The following is a 21,824-nucleotide window of genomic DNA, read 5'->3' as shown; positions in this document are numbered from 1 at the left end:
TGGCCTTTTTTTGATGGTGAAGACTCATTGTGAAACCTTGAGATAAGCATTTCTGATGTCGTTCCTGTGTTTTTCCAATTGGGGTGTTGAACATGGAGTCTGACTGAAAATTAGACATACAGATAGACAGATAGATAACGACTTATCAATCACAAGTTTGCAATGCCAATCAGTCCGATTTGCCTCACAGTTATGAATTTACAAGGCTTCACAACAGGACTTCACAAACCAGTGGGTATGTGGCCAATAAGTCTGTTTATAGGCCTTTCAGAAAAATTTTTTGACAATTTTGACCCAGATCAGGAATATATATTAAAAAATAAACACAAAACTCTCTTAAAGATGACTTGAAATAGCGACTAAGATTAAAAACATCAAGCAATTGAGAACTGGGGCAATTTTCTTATACGCTTAAATACAACCAGACTTATTTTAACCGGTGGAGTTATTCCCTGCTGATTGCTTAAAATAGGGTTAATGCACTGCTGGACTGGTTTCACTCCTCAAGGCTTTTATGTAGAGTCTGTAGTATCTACCGCTTTTACAGGATGCATCGTATGTTAAGGTTCAGTGCCTTGCACTTGGCAACATGGACAGGAAGGGCTAGGAATTGAACTGCCAACCCTGCAGTTAGTAGGCCAAACCGTTCTTCTAAATCTCATCTGAACTCCCACGGCTTCTTCTATCTGGTAGATGTGCTCGTCTTTTTGCTCAGACTACATGAGGCATCCCAGATCCTGACTTACCAAGACACTACTGCAGATACCTCATCTCTACTGGACATTATTTGACAGATACCACTGAGCTGGATACTGGTAGTCATCTAACTGCACATCGAAGATTGACATCCTCTCTCTACCTGGTGATCTTCCTGGGGATTTGGCAGAGTGTATCCCTCCATTGTGGCTTTCGCTGGGTGGCAGCAGCTCCAGTGTCATTCTGGGTTTTGGAGTGTACTCCTTCCTCGGTTTACTGGACACTTCTTTTATCCTGGAAGGAAGCCACACAGTTAAGTTCTATCTAACCACACAGTCTATTTTTATAGCTTTATTTCTATCCTGAGTAGGAGGCTGGATCGATACCTGTCCTCCATCTTCCTGGAGAGCTGTTGGAGGATTTCAGAGGCACGACTGTGGTATTCAAACTGAGCTTGGACCAATGCTGAGAGCTGGCTCACCTGCTCTATCTGCAACACACACATAAACGTGTTTTTTGTTGTTTTTATTCTTCCAAACCCATCCTCCATACCCACGCTGGGCTGGCACTGGTTTGGCACAGCAAGGCACAAGATTGCTTGTCTTTTCCATGTTTGTATATAGCATCAAATTTTTTACTTGGAACATGTCAGTAACAAGAATAGACCTTAATATTTGATTTCATATGTTCCCCCCTTTTTTTAAAAAAAAACAAAAAACATTGAACATGTTTTTGTGGCTGTAATATAAAATCTTCTTTTAATTTGCTGAGGGCACAATATGATTAGATTTTCTTCTTCTGATTGGTCTTCAAAACTCTGTTTTGGCATTAATGATCTGAGATTATTTAACGCTTTTCTCTGTAGAGCTAAGGAACATATTTACCTTCAACTCTGATAATAATAAGTTATGGTGGAATTGGAATACGTATATTACATTATCCTTACGTCGCTCTCCAGTAGGTTAAACATGCTCTGCTCTGCGATCTCTTTGCTCTCATCAAACTTCTCCAGTGCCTGTTTGATTTCGTCATCCTGGACTTTCCCCTGACGCTTCTTCTTGTAGTCGAAGTCCAGACGTCGGCCTTCCATCTTCTTCAAATGATGCTGGAATAGATGAGAAAGGAACATGTGATATAAACAATTTAAGATTCATGTTGAAGAAGAATTCAACAACATGTCACCATTATAAATTCAATTTCCCACATATCTAATGTTACTTGTTTACCGACCTGTATCTCTTTGAGGTCTTTATCATGAAGATTCTGCAGTGGATCAATAAAGTTCTGTTTAACCTCCATGTCCAGAGCATCTTTCACCTCCCCGAGTTCCTTCATCGCCTCACCAGCATCCATGAGGGCCAAGCCTGGAAGTAAAGTGAGAAATTAGCAAAAAGCCAATTTTTCTGAGCCGCCAAGGTTGCTACCTGCTTATGACCTATTTTCCTCTATTATCTAATCTTGAATTGGAAAAAATAATTAAAAATGGTTAACTTTCTGATACATCTTACGTCATTTAACAGGTATACATTTACCAAAGCTGGACTCCTCTCCTAACTCCCGTCCAAACTTCAACATGGCGTCTCCTAGGACGGTCTCAGCCTGCGGATAACCAGGTCCTTTTTCCTGCCCACGGATCTTTGACATGGTGTTGATCATACTCAGCTTGGCTCTTGATGCTTTAAAAAGCAGAAATAACATCAGTAACATCAGGAGTCACAATTTGAATTACAATATAATAGTTTTGCAATTTTTTTTAGCATTCTGCAACCTTTGTATATTTAATACCTGGGTTAGGCTGAAGGTACTCTGTAGTTTTGGTCATGATGTCCAACACTGCTCTGCTGGTGACGTCCACCTTCTGCAGGGGAAACACCAGATTATCAGCATGTCAACTGATACTCACTCGTATAAACAGAGTAGAAAGTCCAGGAACAACTTCAACTACTTCCAAACTGCATAGAGCAGCTCCAGCAACGTTTTCAGTATGCAGTATAACTATTTTTCTTCCTGTGTATTTAGGCTTGTGGCCTTCATTAAAGTAATTATGAAACATATAACATGTTTGGAAGGATATTTCATAAAGCAGAAAAAATAAATCAAAACAACAACATGGGACCAACACTCATACAGAGTGATTATCTCTGGCAATAGAAAACTTGGGTGGTACCTTATATAGCCATAACCTGGAAAGGTGCAACTTCACCCTCAGTGACATAGGCCTATAGATAGGTCTGCCATCCCCTCTACCAAATATTACTAGGGGAAAAATGTGTATTCCCCAACCCTACAAACTAGAAACTTAGAATGTTCACCTTCAAATTGGAAGCTGTACCTTAATGTCGAAACCAATGCATTTTAAAAAGTGCACTTTTACTTTGAAGGTGAACGCTCTGTTTCTGTTAATGACCACGATGAAGGCCAACAGCTCATCAGTTATTAATCAAGTAATAAAGTTACTCTAAATACTACAATGAATACAGCTTTGCAATATTTTCTAGATATATTTAGATATACATTAAAAAATCTGCTGGTGTAATACAGGTTTACAAGTTAGTCATATGTGGTCAAAGTGAAGCAACACATAGCAGCCAGTTAGGCTGTAGTTAGAGCACCAAACTTTACCTTTACGTATGTCTTGTTTAATTAAAAAAAACAAAAAACAAAACAAACAAAAGTATGCTAGTCTATCTCTGCTGTGCCCACTTACTTTGTGGATTAGATCCAAGAAGAATTCTGGCACCAAACCTTCTCTCAGAAAATTGTCATTGAAGCTTCCAGGTTGTTTTAGTGATTATAACAAGTATAACTTTTAAATTAGCTAACCTCTACCAGCAGAGGTAAGAGAGATCCAGTTTCTCTCTGCTTCTACGCTTAACACTAAGCTAAGATTAAATCTGGTATCAGATCACAGACAAACAGGTAATTACCTTCTCCATTTCTTTAAAGTCATCATCTAGCTTGGTTCCTTCCGCCCCTCCAACCTTCTCGCTGACTTTCTGTAATAAGAAATCAGGGGAAAGAGACAGAAAGGGGAAGAAATATGGTTAATACTTTCATATTTGAGTAGCTTTGATTACTCAAACCCACCCTCAGAGGAAGAAACACCAAATTGCGTTTAAAGTGGTAATGAAGAAAGTTAGAAAGTCTGGCTGTGTGATAAGAGCAAAGGCAGAAAAAAAAGTGTTGTACAAAATAATTTATGCAGGAAAAAAGAGACGAGAAGGAAAGTCGGTGCAGTGACAACAGCTTTCACTCAACCTTTGATTCCTCGATTTTTTTGTCTTCTACTTTAATACCATTAGAATACAGTGTTTCAGAGTGAGTCAATAACAGTTTATTTTCATCTGTGTCCTTGGCCTGTGCAGGCAGAAATTGAGCAGTTTAAATTCTCAGACAGTCTCTTCATTCTAAATAAAACCTCTTTCAGATGGCCAAGCATCTCTCGACTGATGAGCCGGCTTTCTGCTTTCACTGCAATGCTTCAATATTTTTCTCAGAAACACGTTCAAGCCAGTGGCACCACTGAGTTCATAGACAGCAGACAATCTGAATCTGCGTTCACCTGGTATTATGTTCACCCTCATTAGATGTCTCAATGAACCGTAACACTGAACCTCCAGCGCTAAAATGTATTTTATTAAGGCTTATTAACTGATGAATGTATCAAGAAAACATAATAATGTGATTTTTCTTTCCCGCGGTCTTCTTTTTAGACAGACATGGATATTTTCTGTAAGTCAGCTGCAGCGCACCACAAGAAAGCAATTCAGATGTTTTTACAATTGTTTTGAAACCTGCAGCTTTCTCGCTATTATTGCAGCTGAATTCATTTCTTTGTAAGAGCCCTGTCAGATACCAAAGGAACTCCAGCTGGGAATATTCAGCTGACTATATTACATTATTCAATAAAATAATAAAAGGTTAAAACTTGTAATCACTTGTTCTGAGAATAAATCACTTTTTTTGCTTACACCTGCAGTCTTGGTGTGGATATTATCAAAATGTGGACATTTAAAATGTTAAAATACGGGTTAGGACAACAGAAGATTGCTCAATTATGCCCTGGGGGACGGGGCTATGGCTCGCTACATCCTCTTGCAGACCATTACATGTGGAAACCATTTGAATACAAGCGCGCTGATCCACACAGGTGTGCACACGGGTGTTCACTGTTTGTAGACTTAAATTACACCTTTCTTGGCTGCTACTTCAAAGCACATTGTGCGCTGTCTGTCCTGCGTGCTGCACAACAACATTGAATATTTAGTATTTACTGCTGTTTACACTTAGCTAGATTAATGCGATGGTGTTGTGTTTAGTATGTTGCTTTGGGGTTTTTTTTGCTTGTTTTCTATTCTTCTTCTCTCAACAGGTGATCCAGGAGATTTTTTTTCTCCCACCCTTTCTCACTGTCCCTCTCCCCTTCTGTTTTTCTTTTCCTTCCTCTTTCTTTCTCCCTTTCCTATCCCTCACTCATGTCTGTCCCGTCTGCAACATCTGAAAATAAAATATAATAAATAATAAAAACTAAGATCGATCAAATGGACCAATACGGCAATGCCACGATGATCCATTTGGCAAAGTAAATCCACTGGGTATCCTTGTTGGTCTTCAGACAACAATTCTGACGACTAAAGAACCAAATGGGACAGGCAAAAAAAAAAAAAAAAAAAAAAAAAAGATTGCTCAATTATGAGTGGTACTCTTCACGAATGTGATGGATGATAATGGATTCATTTACAATCCCACCATCACAGTTCTGGGAGTTTGAACACCAAAAAGCCTCCTGGCTTCTCTATGAAGTCACTTCAGTATGTGATCTTCAAAATGAGAACCAGAGCTCAGTTAAACAGTGTAAAATAATAACAAAGAACCCAAATCACTACAAACTCACCAAAGAGACCCCAAATTACCAAATAGCTCCAATCTAACATAACAATAAACACCCACAGAATGACCTTAAAGATACACAAAAGACCCACAAACACCCAAAAATTAACTACAAAGAGACCCAAAAAATGAGCGAGAAAAACACCCTTAGTAATCTAAATGACACCAAAATGATGAGGAAACAATCATAAAGAGACAAAAAAGAACAACAGGCCACAAAAAGACAAAAGCTTACAGAGACCCAAAGCAGCCACAAAGTGACCACAAAGACACAAAATTACAGAAATAAACCAAACGAGAAGGAAAACAGCCACAAAGAGACACAAACTTAAAAAAAATAGGGGGGGGGGGGGAAACAGCCTCATAGAAACACAAAGTTACCAGAACGGCCCTAAAGACAAGCAAAATAATCAGAGACAAGAGATACAAACAACCAGAAACCAACCATTCAAAGACAACGCAAACCACTCAAAACGATCAAAAAGGATCAAAAGCCACCAGTAAATGGCCACAAAGACGACTGAAATTACCAAAATAATCCCCACCACAAGCAAAACAACCCTGAAGAGACACAGAAGAAAAAAGAAATGAGTAACAAGGAAAGGGAAATATCCATATATCAGACACCCCTGTGAAGTAAGGAAATTAAACACTTAAGAGACAAAACAAACACAAAGACACACTTAATTACTGAAATGATCCTAAAGACAAGCATAATTAACCACAAAGAGTCCACAGACCACCAACAAACGACACAAAGTAACCTCAAGTAATTCATCTCTTTCAAAACAAGCAGTACCAGTTTTTCTTCACTTAACCAAAATGTGATTATTTCCTCTAAAAATCTCCTCTTGTAGAGTTCAGACTGAACAAAAAAAGCAGGACTTAACGTTACACAACTACAGCCCTGTCTGTAATAACAAAGACACAGTGGAGCGAATGAAGTCTGCACAGCAAAGACAGCAGACTCATCACAAATGCTGTGACCTCCATCTGACTGTAATCACACTGATGCTCAGTGAGTTATAGATATTGCCTTGCTTATATATAGATCTTTGTTCTGCTCTGCTTGTCACTGTAGGAGAGGGACTTGCTGCAGAGTGACACTGCTTGCTTGCTAATCGCCTCAGGTTGCAGGGAAGGAGGAGAGAGGGATTTTCCACAATCGTGACTCATATCAGACACCCACAGCTTAGTGAACACATGTGCACCTTTCCACTTATCTATGCAGTAGATACCAGTAAACAAATGCATAAAAACAACATATGGCAACAACAGCAGACAGCTGCACTTATGTATGCTCATGCGTGACGGGTGAAAATGAATATCTGAACTGCTGTTGCCACTATTGCAGTACTATAAGAAACCGTAAAATGATCATCGGAAACAGTTGCCAAACATTTCTCTTAAGTTTCATACACGATTCAACCGATTCAAATGTGCTGCATGATTAAAGTATGATGTTAGAATGACAAAAAATAAAGTTCCATCAAATAAAGTAAAAACTAATTAAATATACATATTGTAAACATTAACAGTCTGCAATTTGGACTTTTGTTTTTTTTTTTACAAAACAGAATAATGTAATTTCATTGTTTATGTAATACAAATAAGACTAATTAAGAAAACTAAGCAACATACCCCATTGCTCTAGCTACCAAATTCAGCTAACATGAATCCTGTGTGAATGTTGTTTAGCATTATGGCACGAGCAACCCCGACTACCATCTCTTCTACCTAAAAAGGCAAAAGACATCCAGAAACAAAACACTCGAGCAAGGCCAGAGAAGAAAAAAACAAAAACCCAACAACAAATACAAACAGGCAGTATAGTGGTTCACTCAGTGAGGAAACTCCTACACCCATCAACCACCCAAATTAGAGCCCAAACACCAACACATAGATGTGACAGAACCCAGATATCCCTACCCACTGCAACCCACAGTGAAGATCGGGAGGCAAGAATGAATAAACATTTGGTTCTTCTGACTCCTTTTCCAACAGGAAATCATCAACATTTGTTTTTTTGTTCGTGTAAATATGCTTTCAGTGATTTATGTTTATTTATTTTTTGTTTTTGGTTTGGTTTTATGGTTACTAAGACCTGTTGCTTATATGTTCGAAATAAACATTTGATTGACTGATTGAATTTCATAACCTCTAAAAATGATCACTTGGATAGGAGCCAATGAACTGGATATGCAGTAGTCAAAAGTAACTCCACTTTAGCAGCAACAGTAACATATGTAGTCATACCAAAGGTAAAAATTAAAGTGGACTTTTCTGGTAAGACTTGTTTCTCCATTTCTGCACACATGGAGGCAAATTATGAAAACATGCAATTCGTGGAATGAGCAGCTAAATATGTGTCTGGTACAGCAGATGTCACACATCTTCATCAAAGCAACAAGCCATGCAAGCATAAAGATAAATATGTGCTTGTTTATGTAACGGCTTGTGCACCTGAGCACCTGTGTGTGCTTGTTATGACACAAGGCTGAGTGGGTCTCTCAGACAGGCAGAGAGAGCGAGGCGACATAATAATGAAAAAATAGAAATGATGAAAATGTAAAAATAATGAAAAACAATAGCGGGGAAAGAAAGTGAGCAGTACAGACAGATGAGGAGGAAGATGCAGTTACCATGGAGACAGGGAGCTGACTGCATCCTTTCATATTTCTGAGAACCAAACACACACATTGGCAGCCCTCCTGTCGTCTGCAAGGCGGCTGCGGAGCGGCGCGCTGACACGCTGTTATGTAACTGCTTCTCTCTCAGCAGTGTTGCTTTCTTGTAATATTTCCCTCTTACTGTCCTTCCATGCTGTATGTGACGACCCACGTTTACACCTCGCTGATGTTTATTTTTCCATCTTTTAGAGTGGAAACACTGCAAGCTGTACATCATCTAGAAAGGTGCAAAGTCAGGTTTTCTTCACAGAGTTTCACACCATGTTAGCAAAAAATGTAAGTTTGGTTTGAGGGAAAATTCACATTTCTGGAGCTCTCGAGGTCTCACTGTACCTCCATAATGTTTTTAACCTTTTTCCTATTTCAATACAGGGCTTTAGGCATCTGCTGATACTGGTTACTGATCTGACACCAGTGTTAATTTAATAAGCTGTATCCCTCAGCCTGAGGAAGAGGCTAATAAGGTAACATGAGGCTAAACTTCAGCGCTTTAAACCTACAGCTCGATGACTGGCTGTCCCATTGGTTGGCTTTGCAAAATGTGAAAACTCAAAGTCTTCAACACTCTGAGAAACTTCCATCAATTCACCACAGCTTATCCACTCCAGTGTCGCAGGAGCTCTAGGTCAATCTCAGTTGCTACTAGGTGGACAGGTCACCATTCTACCTAACCTTTAGCCAATAAAGAATCACTAGATAACCCAACATTCAGGTATATGGACTGTGCGAGGAAACTCCAGGAGGGAACCCACACAGGCACAGGGGAAACATGCAAACACCCCAGCTAGCTTACAGCCTCGAACCATCTTGCTGTGAGGCAACAGTGTTGCCAGCTCAGGGCCTAACTTCAGTGAACATCCTTCAAAAGTCCAAGATCACATGATTCTAGGGATTAGGGTTCTTAGATCTCCAACCTGTTGACACTGTTAGCTTTCGCCATCCATGCACGCAATGCTAGCTTTTCCTGTTACCCAGCAGCCCAACCTTTTTTTGTGCCACGGACCGGTTTATGTCCGACAATATTTTCAGGGACCGGCCTTTAAGGTGTCATGGATAAATACAACAAAATAAAACCAGTACCAGTACCAAAAAAAAAGAAGATTTATTCATAACACACATGTAATGTTTGTGCTATATGTGTAAGGTCGGGGGGATTCCCATTTCACTGCAGGGCAACCTGCATGTGACGAATAAAGCTTTGATTGATTGAAAAGATCCAGGGAAACCAAGTTAACGATAAAAACAATTAAAAAAATAATGCAAAAATTGATAAAAACCCTGAAAACCAAAAGATTTCACACCCAAGCCTCAACTCTCGCAGCCCGGTACCAAACGACTCCGGTCCATGGCACAGGGGTTGGGGACCGCTGCTGTTACCGACCCCTTTGGTATACTGAACACAGATCTGACCGACCCTTTGTTAGACTTGTATGAAGCGAAAACCAAATCACTACATTTTTGTTTAACCCAGAAAGGCCAAGCATATAAAAGGAAAAAAAACATAAACAAATATGGCTTTTGTCACAATCTATTATAAAAGAATTATACCTTTGTGTGTGGGTGCCTCTGCAATTCACAAGGCATCTCACTATAATTTCCACAGCAGTAAACACACCAATTAAACTTCATCACCAGACGATTAGGCTGTTTTTAAACACAGAAAACAACCTACACCTACAAGTGCTACTGGCACTAGAAAAATAATTTTTTGGGGGAGTGTTTCGTTGATTTGACAGCACACATTTAAAGCACCTTCCTACACTCCTTCATTACAGCATGGTAAAAACAGTGTGCAGCTGCAGTTGTTGAGGAGTGGCGACTTTCACAAACACACAGTGTTTTACTGTAAAATACCTCAACCAACTGTGGAAAACAGCACCGTGTACATCTCAATAACAGCATGATTTTGTTTAGATACAGTTTATTTTTGTACTTGATAATGCAAAGAGTGAATCACAGCACAGATAGAAGAGAGATTTGCTTAACACCACAATTACATATAACTGATGAGCTGATTTACTCTACCGGGAACACCGGAGCAACAGGCGCTAATCAAATTATCACTCCTTCACCGATTCCAGGCTGTCACATCTAATTTTAAAAACATGACATTAGTCTGTTTTTGAGTCAAAGCTGCCTTCACGGAGATACCAGATACTAAACAAAACCCTGATAAAGTGATGACAACACATTTAACCTCGAGCACAGTGTAAACATGACAGATTACAGCAGAAATACAATCTGATTAACACGAACAATATTTCTGTGCCATTCAGTCTTTGTCAGGTCACAAAAAGCATACGCACTACCGACGATCATGAACACATGAGCAGCTCTATGCTTTAGGCGTCAGATTTTGAAAAACAAAAACACATGCCTTCAAGAGGACCGATACTGCTTTTTCTTATTTCCTGTTGCATAAACATGAGTGTTTATGGTAAACTGACTGCACTGTTACTCATGTATTGCTTTCTGAGTACTTATAATGCTTTTAATTACAGGCTACACCCTCTTTATTTTAACATTTACGCACTTTCTGTATTTCACACATACAGACTTGCACTCTGATGAATGCATACAGGAGAATTCTGGGGGCTTTACCTAAAGAGACTGGGGATTGAACCACTGATCGTCTAATTGGTAGACAAGTCTACTGAGCTAGGTTTCGTTTAACAAGGTTTAATAATGCCGCTCCCTTATTTACAAGGGGTCACCACTAGGGTAGCTTGCTTCCTCCAATGAACTTTACAAGGAGCAGGCATCATAGGAAAGTTGTCTTAAAGAAGCAGGAGCTAAACTGCTGAACTGAAACTGCTTCTCAGTTTTCAGCCCAGGAGGTTACTGCTTAGCCTCCAAGGCTTCAGAGCTGAAAAATGAAGCCATTGCAGAAATCAGAATCAGAATCAGAATCAGAATACTTTATTGATCCCTGGGGGAAATTATTTTTTGTTACAGTGCTCCATTTTAAACCAACATTAAGACAAGACAGACAATACGCTAACTAAGAATAGTACAATATATACATATATATACATACATACATACATAAGTCACTTATAAATAAATATTTGGAAAAGAAACATGTGTAGCTGTAGCAGCAAACAGTGTGTTAAGTGGATGCGTTGTACAGGGAGATGGCCACAGGCAGGAATGATTTCCTGTGTCGTTCAGTGGTGCTTTTCGGTAATCTCAGTCTCTCACTGAACGAGCTCCTGTGACTGACCAACATGTCATGGAGTGGGTGGGAGGTGTTATCCAACATTGTCTTTATCTTGGACAGCATCCGCCTCTCCGACACCACCTTGAGGGAGTCCAGCTCCATCCCCACAACATTGCTGGTCTTACGGATCAGTTTATTAAGTCTGTTGGCATCTGCGACCCTCAGCCTGCTCCCCCAGCATGCAACAGCATAGAGGATCGCACTGGCCACCACAGACTCATAGAAAATCCTCAGCATTTTCTGGCAGATGTTGAAGGACCTCAGTCGCCTCAAAAAATAGAGACGACTCTGGCCCTTCCTGTAAAGTGTCATAAACTGCCGCTGACACTGACACTTGAGGCCTGGAGTTGGACACTGCTGCCATAGAGGTTCAAGGCCAACTTCAAATAAAAAATAAACATGTTAATGGTGCAAGGTTGGGGAGGTTTTCAGTCATCCAGGTCTTGGTAATCTAAGGAGCTTGGAAAGAAAAGCAACTGGACTGAACCTCTCATCCGAGAATCTTCTCCAGTTCTAAGAACAATGGCGGAGAGTCCTTTTCCTTCCAAGCTCCTTCCAAGTAAATAATGGTTTAGTCCTTATGGATACACTTTCCCCACTAGGTGATTTTTCTTTTTTAAAGGACCTCTTGTTTATGTTGTTGGTGCCTTTATGACTATTTTCCATGATATTATTTGTACTTGTACTAAAATACCATCCAACAAATCCTCCAGCTGTAGTTTTGGTGAGTGATATTCTAATTACTGTACGGATACAGCTTGCTAACCATGTTTGCTAGCAGTAGCTGACAACTTAGGACTCTACCTTCTCATGTGAATATGTCCACTTTTGACTTCAAGAAAGTCAAAGTGGCAGCAACCATTTGCTAATGTTAAGGCTTCAAAATTTAGACTCCAAAAAAGTTAGAAAAGTTGCCATCCTGGTAGTTGTGTCTATCCCTTATTTACCCTTGGAGGATTAGTGGATTTGGATTTTTTTTACTCGACAAATCACAGAAAAAGTAACTTTTTTGGCTTTAAACACATAAAAACTCAAAAATGGACCCAGTGGGTGCTTCTAGAGAAAGTCATTTCACACCCACAACCTCCCACACACAAACAGAAACACAGACAGTAAAAGCTAACCACCTTTTAGACCACTGAGGCATTAACAAACCCCATCTGTTCTACATCTCTCCACCTCCACAGTTGCTCGTTATCATTTTCTCTCCTTTCCATCCTCTCTCTGTCCTTGATTTCCCCCTCACCCCTCTCTTTTTTTTGCTGACTCACTCCAACTGATGCCACAAAAAAATAAACCTAATTACAAGACTGCCATAACAGGAACGACAGCGAAGAGGTCAAAGGTCAAAGGTTGTGGCACCTTGCCAGCAGAGAGAGAAGATAGCTTTTCCTCCAGCTGACATAAATCTTGTTTGGAAGGGAATTGGGCAATCAGGGAGAGTAAAGGTTGGCAGCCGGAGTCAGCTCATCTATCAGTCTGAACGGCTGCCAAAACACTCAAACGCCATCTTGAACTGTAGATGGATAAAAGGCTGGATTGATGGCAGGCTGTTATGCCAAAATGTAATAAGGTTGATTTATAGAAAAACAAACATTTATATCTCCATCAATATTTTGAAATTTCTGGTGATTCTGGCCTTTGAAATTTTTTATTTGGTAATAAAAGATAATTAAGCATTTTTAATGACCCTCAACCCAGCACGCTGTATCACTAGTTTTCATTTTACTGCATTTAGGAAAGAACAGCTGAACTTGTAGTTAGGGGTGGACGATATTAGATTAGATTAGATAGAACTTTATTAATCCCTCGGGTGGGTTCCTGTGGGAAATTTGATTTCCAAAAAAGCACAGCACCGACAGAAGTTACAGAGTTACAGAATATTATATATATTTATATATATATATATATATATATATATATATATATATATATATATAAATAAAAACACCCAGCACGCCCCTGCGGGCGGTTTATCCTTCAAGCTCGGGTCCTCTACCAGAGGCCTGGGAGCTTGAGGGTCCTGCGCAGTACCTTAGCTGTTCCCAGGACTGCGCTCTTCTGGACAGAGATCTCTGATGTTATTCCCGGGATCTGCTGGAGCCACTCGCCTAGCTTGGGAGTCACCGCACCTAGTGCTCCGATTACCACGGGGACCACCGTTACCTTCACCCTCCACATCCTCTCGAGCTCTTCTCTGAGCCCTTGGTATTTCTCCAGCTTCTCGTGTTCCTTCTTCCTGATATTGCTGTCATTCGGAACCGCTACATCGATCACTACGGCCGTCTTCTTCTGTTTGTCTACCACCACTATGTCCGGTTGGTTAGCCACCACCATTTTGTCCGTCTGTATCTGGAAGTCCCACAGGATCTTAGCTCGGTCATTCTCCACCACCCTTGGGGGCATCTCCCATTTTGACCTCGGGACTTCCAGGTTATACTCGGCACAGATATTCCTGTACACTATGCCGGCCACTTGGTTATGACGTTCCATGTATGCCTTGCCTGCTAGCATCTTGCACCCTGCTGTTATGTGCTGGATTGTCTCTGGGGCATCTTTACACAGCCTGCACCTGGGGTCTTGCCTGGTGTGATAGACCCCAGCCTCTATGGATCTTGTGCTCAGAGCTTGTTCTTGTGCTGCCACGATTAGTGCCTCTGTGCTGTCTTTCAGTCCAGCTTTGTCCCGCCACTGGTAGGATTTCTGGATATCAGCCACCTCCTCTATCTGCCGGTGGTACATACCGTGCAGGGGCCTGTGCTTCCATGATGGTTCCTCGTCTCCCTCCTCTTTCTTGGGTTTCTGCTGCCTGAGGTATTCACTGAGCACTCGGTCAGTTGGGGCCATCTTCCCAATGTATTCTTGGATGTTCGTTGTCTCAACCTGGACTGTGGTGCTGACACTCACCAGTCCCCGGCCCCCTTCCTTCCGCTTAGCGTACAGCCTCAGGGTGCTGGACTTGGGGTGAAACCCTCCATGCATGTGGCATATATATATATATATATATATATATATATATATATATATATATATATATTAGGGGTGCAACGATACACAAAATTCACGGTTCGGTTCGGTTCGATACTTTGGTGTCACGGTTCGATATTTTTTCGATACAAAAAAAATGTTCATGCCTTTTTAATTTGTCATTTATTAAAATTATAAATATATATTTTAACACAAAAGTACAGTTTTTAAATTTAACCCTAACCCTTGTGCGTGTTGTTTTTTAGCTCGTCATATTGCAGCCACAGAAATTCTTTTGTCCATGAAACCATAAAGCTGCACTTTCTTTTTGCCTTATAGTCTGATTTGTCATAACTTCTCCGTTTTGTGGTAAGCTTTTCTTTGGCTGTCACTTCTTCACCCTGACCTGTCTTATTTGGCTCAGCAGAACTAAAATATATATCTGTCTGTGAAGGTTCTCAGTCATCCAGGTCATCGTAGTGAAATATATATCCTGCCGCACTCACATAAGCTCAGCGATTCTCTGCGCGATCAACCTCTCACATGTTTAAGCTGCGGGAGATTTCACTTGTCATGTTTGCATAGTAAGCTAACAATTAATAAGACGATGTCAGAGGAATTGGTGCACAAATTATCATCACTCACAGATCAGTGCTGTCGCTCTCTATACACAGTTCGCGCGATTGCAAAGTGAAAGCAAAAAAAACAAGCGCAAATTCAAACACGATTTCAATATGTCACATATTCACAGTGGCTCACCGATGCCAATGACATAATTACCCAGCTACATTTCTGAAAGAATGCAAAAGCATTGACATATATTTTTCCTTCCTACAATAGCCCGACAGGCAGGGCAGAGATAGCCCCGGGACGTCGGGCTAGCGATATTGCGAGCCCTGTATCTGATTGAGGAATCACTCATCTTTGGAAAAGAGAGTTTATTACAGAGAAATGTCTCTTTCCAAAATAAAAGCTATACTATCCGCTTCTTCTGGGCTATATTCTCAGCAGCATATTAAACATATCAGGTCTCCATAAGGAGAATCCTGTGCTAACAGCTGTCTAAATGACTCGGCTAAAGTTTGTAGCATGCATGCTTGTTGTTTTTGTCTTTGCACTAGGATGATGTCGGTGTAAATGTGCAGTCATATTCGTTGTGTTCCCACTAGTGCTTTCAGGTTAATCTCGTTGAAATAACCTTAACGCCACAACACGGCAAATCTCCGTTAACGAGCTACCCTATACAGAGGGGCTAGACGGCCAACACGTTAACGAGCTAACTGCGCTAACACACTAGCTCCCACCCATGTAATTGAGCATTGCATGGCACATCCAACATACTGTTTTACTTTAGTCCATGACTCGCTTACCTTCAGGGTCATACGTCACATGAAAACCAAAATAATTCCAAACGCCAGATCTGAATGAGGGTGGGGAGGTCCACTTCTGTCTCGCTAGCTTGCCCTGCGCTCTTCCTTCTGACCATGCTGTCTGTGTTGAGTGCTCAGTGAATCTGCGTTCGACTACTCCGCCTAGGCTGCACTCTCGAGCCTAGGCGGAGTAGTCAAATGCAGATTCACTGAGCGCTCAACACAGACAGCATCGTCAGAAGGAAAGTTGATAAAATAAATTACAAATTTTGTATTGTTCTTTTTTTTTTTCTCCCCTTTGGTTTTCTTTCTTTCTCTCCCCCTCTTTCTTTCATTCTTTCCCCCTGTCCTATCCCACAGTCATGTCTGTCCCGTTTGCAACTGAAAATAAAATAAATTCATAATTATAATAAAGGTCAATCAAATGGACCAATATGATGATCCACTTAAAATAAATCCTCTTGGCATCTTTCTTGGCCTCAAGACAACAATTCTGATGGCTATAGATCCAAACGGGACACAAAAAAAAAAAAAAAAAAAAAAAAAAATTGAAAAAAATTGTATTGTTCGATACATATGCGTACCGAACCGAAAGCACTGTATCGAACGGTTCAATATCAATACGAATATCGTTGCACCCCTAATATATATATACACACACACACACATATATATATACACACACACATATATATATACACACACACACACACACACACACATATATATAATATATATATATAAATACAGAGACAATATAAATAAAATATACGAAGGGGATAAATAGGAATAAAAATAAAAATACAAGTGAATTGCACATTTCAAGTATTGAGTCTATTGCACCGTTGACTATTTACAAAAGTATTGCACAAAAGGTATTGCACAGTGAGGTGAAGAGGCACTACAGCTTAGTTGTTCCCCCCTCCTTTGTCCTCCTGTCTCCCCTCCCTCTCCCCTCCAGAGAGGAGTTAAACAGTCTGATGGCGTGTGGGACAAAGGAGTTTTTAAGTCTGTTAGTTCTTGTCTTGGGGAGAAGCAACCTGTCACTGAACAGACTCTTCTGGTTGTTAATGGCCGTGTGCAGAGGATGCCTGGCATTGTCCATAATGTCCATCAGTTTCTTTAATGTCCTTTTCTCTGCCACTGTCACCAGAGTGTCCAGCTTCATGCCGACCACAGAGCTAGCCCTCCTGATCAGTTTCTCCAGCCTGGATGAGTCCTTCTTTGCTGTGCTGCTCCCCCAGCACACCACAGCATAGAAAAGTACTCCAGCAACCACCGACTGGTAAAACATCCTCAGGAGCTTCCTGCAGATGTTAAAAGACCTCAGCCTCCTGAGGAAGTACAGTCGGCTTTGGGCTTTTTTATACAGGTGCTCTGTGTTGCATGACCAGTCCAGTTTATTGTCCACCCACAGCCCGAGGTACTTGTACTTGTTGACCACCTCCACCTCCTCCCCCTCTATCTGAACCGGCAGTGGACCTGCTCTAGACCTCCCGAAGTCCACAACCAGTTCCTTAGTCTTTGAGGTGTTGAGTTGCAGGTGGTTTGTGTGACTCCATGCGACAAAGTTCCTCACCAGACTTCTGTACTCCTCTTCCTGATCATCCCAGATACACCCCATGATGGCTGTGTCATCTGCAAACTTCTGAATGTGGCATAATTCAGAGTTGTAGCAGAAGTCAGAGGTGTACAGGGTGAAGAGAAGAGGGGACAGCACAGTTCCCTGTGGTGCTCCTGTGCTGCTGACCACTGTGTCAGACGTGATGTCCTTCAGCCTGACGTACTGTGGTCTGTTGGTGAGGTAGTCGGAGATCCAAGCCACCAGGCAGGGGTCCACCTCCATCCTGTTCAGTTTTTCTTGAAGCATACAGGGCCGGATGGTATTAAAGGCACTGGAAAAGTCAAGAAACAGGATCCTGACCGTGCCTTTTCCCCCATCCAGGTGTGAGTGGGCTCTGTGTAGGAGGTACAGGATGGCATCCTCCACTCCAACACCCGCCTTGTATGCAAACTGTAGTGGGTCCTGGGCATGTTGTACCTGTGGTCGGAGGAGGTTGAGGAAGAGCCGCTCTAGAGTCTTCATAAGATGTGATGTCAGTGCCACCGGTCGGAAGTCATTCAGCTCATTGGGCCGGTTCTTTTTGGGGACCGGGACGATGCAGGATGTCTTCCATAGTGCGGGCACTCTCCCCAGTCGCAGACTGAGGTTAAAGACTCGTTGTAGCGGCTCCCCAAGTTCAGCAGCACACGCCTTTAGCATCCTAGGACACACCTTGTCTGGGCCTGCTGCCTTTCTGGGGCGAAGCTTCCTCAGTTGTCTCCTGACCTGATCCACTGTGACACTGGGAGATGTTTGGGAAGAGGGGAGGGGGGGAGATGTCTTGCTGCTGAGAGAGGGATTGGAGGAGGGGGGTGTCATGGTGTCAGGAAGGGGGGGAAGCGAGGGAGGTAGGAGAGTGGGGATTGGACTCTGTAGTGAAGGTGAGGGTGGGGGGGTTGTGGGCTGGTCAAACCTGTTGAAGAAGTTGTTAAGTTCGTTTGCCTTCTCCACAGTCCCCCCCACTGTGCTTTTCTTGGTGTTGTGGCCTGTGATGGTTTTCACACCATTCCAGACCTCCCTCATATTGTTCCTCTCCAACTTCTGCTCCACCTTCCTCCTGTAGGTGTCCTTTGCTTCCCTCAGGCAGCGTTTCACCTCCCGCTGTGCTGCCTTCATCTCCTCCTTCACTTTGCTCCTGAAAGCCTTCTTCTTCATGTTGAGGACAGCTTTGACTTCCTGTGTTACCCACGGTTTGTTATTAGGATAACACCGTACCGTCTTAGCAGGGGCGACCGTGTCCACACAAAAGTTGAGGTAGTCTGTAAGACAGTGTGTCGCCCCCTCTATGTCCTCACCATGTGGGCTCAGGAGCACATCCCAGTCTGTGGTGTCATAACAGTCCCTCAGAGCATCCTCCTTTTCTGGGGTCCATCTCCGGATGGAGCGCGTTGTGACCGGCTGCCTTTGGACGAGGGGTGTGTATTGTGGCTGTAGGTAAACCAGGTTGTGGTCTGACTTCCCTAGTGGGGGGAGGGGGGTGGCTCTGTATGCATCTCTCACATTAGGTCTACGTTGGGGCGATCGTGGCTCAAGAGTTGGGCGTTCGCCTTGTAATCGGAATGTTGCCGGTTCGAGCCCCGGCTTGGACAGTCTTGGTCGTTGTGTCCTTGGGCAAGACACTTCACCCGTTGCCTACTGGTGGTGGTCAGAGGGCCCGGTGGCGCCAGTGTCCGGCAGCCTCGCCTCTGTCAGTGCGCCCCAGGGTGGCTGTGGCTACAATGTAGCTTGCCATCACCAGTGTGTGAATGTGTGTGTGAATGGGTGGATGACTGGATATGTAAAGCGCTTTGGGGTCCTTAGGGACTAGTAAAGCGCTATATAAATACAGGCCATTTACCATTTACCATTAGCATACAGTAGGTCAATTGTCCTGTTGCTCCTTGTGGGACAATTCACAAACTGGTGAAAAGCAGCCAGAGTAGAGTCCAGTGTGGCATGGTTAAAGTCTCCAGATATAATAATGAAAGCCTCGGGGTTTTGTGTCTGAAGTCTTGCTGTGACTGTGTGTATTTTCTCACAGGCAGCTGTTGCGTCGGCCCTCGGAGGGATGTAAACACACACACAGATCACATGACTGAACTCCCGAGGTAGATAATATGGCCGCAAGCTAACAGCTAGCAGCTCCAGGTCCGGACGGCATACCGAAACTTTAACGGAGACGTGTCCAGGGTTACAGTATCTGTTGTTAACGTAGACAATGAGTCTGCTTTTTCCGCTGGCCTGCGTGTCCCTATCGGCTCTCACGGATGTGAAACCGCATAGGTCTACGTTAGCCTGCGGCGTTAGCTCGGTTAGCCACGTCTCCGTGAAGATAAACAAGCTGCACTCACGGTATAGTCTGTGGTTGTTCAGAGCGCACAGTTCATCAATCTTATTCTGTAACGAGTTCACGTTGCCCATGATCACTGTCGGGATTGACAGTGAATCGCCTCCGGTGATCCGCTCTCCTCGCTCCAGCTTTGCAGCCTCTGTAGCTCCTCTTTAGCTCGGCCGGGATGTTGTGTCGCATGCCGGTCTGTCCCTTTGTTTTTAGTGCCAGCAGCTCCGCTCTCGAATAGATGAAGGAACTGGTTCCAGAAGTTTTAAAAAGTGCATTATCCATCTTGTATTGCTATATCTAAGAGGTATAAGTAGAGGAAGGTGAAAAAAAAGTTTGAAAAGCCTAGTCTAAAAAGTTAAAGTTAACAAAAAAGGTGCGGTGTTGCAGAGCTACTTGGAAAGGCTGCCGTCACTCCAGCGCCATCTTGATGTTTTTTTTTAATTTTATATAAACGATATACGACAGAAACTATATAAATTTGGCCAACGATAGAGATTTTGACTATACCGCTCTATCGCGATAGCGCATGTTGATGATGTCATCAAGCTGCGCCTGTATTGGTCGAAAGCATCGCAGCGGCTACAACAATTATCATCTGCAAATTATGGCGGGCAACAGTCATAGCAAAGAGATGCACTTTTGAAATATGGGGAAAGCCAAAAACTGTGCTTCCTCCACTTCCGTAACATTGATTCATTAATGTTGAATTCTCTCGCAGCTGTTCTATTCCCATGTTGTTGCAGTATATTAATAACTAACCTCGTATTGTGGATGAATAATCTCAGTTGTTCTCCTGACTGAAGTTTGGCCCGTGTATAGTATCCTGCTATGCGATTGCATTTGTCCCTGACCACCAGAATCCCTCACGTTAACTTTTATCGAGTGGAAAAAAAGTTGGCGTTCATCCTCCAGCTTCACTGTGCTAATGTTATGCTAACATATCTGTGTCGCTAGCATCATCATCATTATATACCAGGTAGTCCAACTTCAGTAACCCTGCAAACGCCACTGCTGTTTAGTTTTCTGTCTTCATTTATGTTGGAAGTGGTAGCAGAGCTGTATGTTTTAATTAGTTTCAAAAATCTCTCAGTCAGAACATGGTATGTCATGTTTAGGTGGAAACTAGCGAGCTAACTTCCTGTTAACTTCTAACTCCGTTAAATTTAATAACTTCTGTTTTCATGGATGCATGGATGTAAAACTTAATTGTTACACCTGCTAAAGCAGCAACGCTGATGATTTTATTAAAGATGAAAGAATTTAGACCGTTTTTAACTCTCAGTGTTCGTTTGACTTTGGGACCTAGAGTGGACGGAGTTTTGGACCCAGATTACTCCACAAAGCTCCTCACTACGGCAGCCGTAATGCTCTGACAATCCATCATGCAGTGCGGCTTACCAAAGTTGTACTAAAACATATTTTTTAACAGATTTCTGCACGCCAAAAATCGGTTCGAGGTCAGTAAGCACAACCAGAATTCATACATAAGGCACAATCTCGATTTTTCAAGTTCAAGTTCAAGTTCAACTTTATTGTCACTTCAACCATATACAGTTTAAAAATACACAGTGAGGCGAAACAACGTTCCTCCAGGAACCAAGGTGCTACAAGACAAGTTAGTGCAAAAAAAAAAAAAAAAAAAATAATAATAATAATAATATATAATATATCTAGTAATAATATTGTGCAAAAGAGCATTTACAGGTTGGTGTGTGCGATGGTTTGGTGGTGTAGGTCAGTGTGTTTGCGCTTGTGTTGGTTAGTCAGTCCAGTCTCAATGTTTTGAGAAAATTAAAGGATTTTAAGTGTGCCTTATAGTGTGGAAAATACGTTATACAGAAGAAAAGAATATATTGTGATATATATCGTTACCGCACGTGCTTCAAATTATATCGCGATATGAATTTTAGGCCATATCACCCAGCCCTACTTGTAGTCCATAATTATTATGGAAAAATAATTTACCATAATTATTAGTGTGATACATTCAAGTACACAAGGACAAAGCACCACTTTAAACCATTAAAGCTGCTTCATTTACTGCCACTGTAAAGGAGCTCTGCACTCA

The 21,824-nt window shown here is 41.9% G+C and overlaps 2 protein-coding genes across 2 annotated transcripts in view; both read right to left on the bottom strand.

The window, feature by feature from the left end:
* Window positions 1–21,824, bottom strand: part of LOC101486400 (endophilin-A1) — a 62,793-nt gene that overhangs the window by 10,015 nt on the left and 30,954 nt on the right. Inside the window, exons 2-8 of the mRNA XM_014411758.4 lie at window positions 3,624–3,692; window positions 2,482–2,554; window positions 2,229–2,372; window positions 1,927–2,060; window positions 1,643–1,801; window positions 1,083–1,186; window positions 860–990 (exon numbers count right to left, since the gene is read on the bottom strand). Of these exons, the coding sequence (XP_014267244.1) occupies window positions 860–990; window positions 1,083–1,186; window positions 1,643–1,801; window positions 1,927–2,060; window positions 2,229–2,372; window positions 2,482–2,554; window positions 3,624–3,692 (814 nt within the window). The remainder of the gene's footprint in view (window positions 1–859; window positions 991–1,082; window positions 1,187–1,642; window positions 1,802–1,926; window positions 2,061–2,228; window positions 2,373–2,481; window positions 2,555–3,623; window positions 3,693–21,824) is intronic.
* LOC143414079 (uncharacterized) lies at window positions 7,237–20,062 on the bottom strand. The gene is made up of 3 exons (XM_076877730.1): window positions 19,287–20,062; window positions 18,022–18,941; window positions 7,237–7,323 (listed from the first exon to the last, which is right to left on the bottom strand). Exons 1-3 carry the CDS (start codon window positions 19,834–19,836, stop codon window positions 7,237–7,239), a joined length of 1,557 nt encoding a protein of 518 aa, XP_076733845.1. The 5' UTR covers window positions 19,837–20,062.

Source organism: Maylandia zebra, linkage group LG3 (assembly GCF_041146795.1).
Source record: "Maylandia zebra isolate NMK-2024a linkage group LG3, Mzebra_GT3a, whole genome shotgun sequence".
Classification (NCBI taxonomy): Eukaryota; Metazoa; Chordata; class Actinopteri; order Cichliformes; family Cichlidae; genus Maylandia; species Maylandia zebra.
Note: the sequence above shows the minus strand (reverse complement) of the source record. Positions and strands in the feature narration are given on the sequence as shown.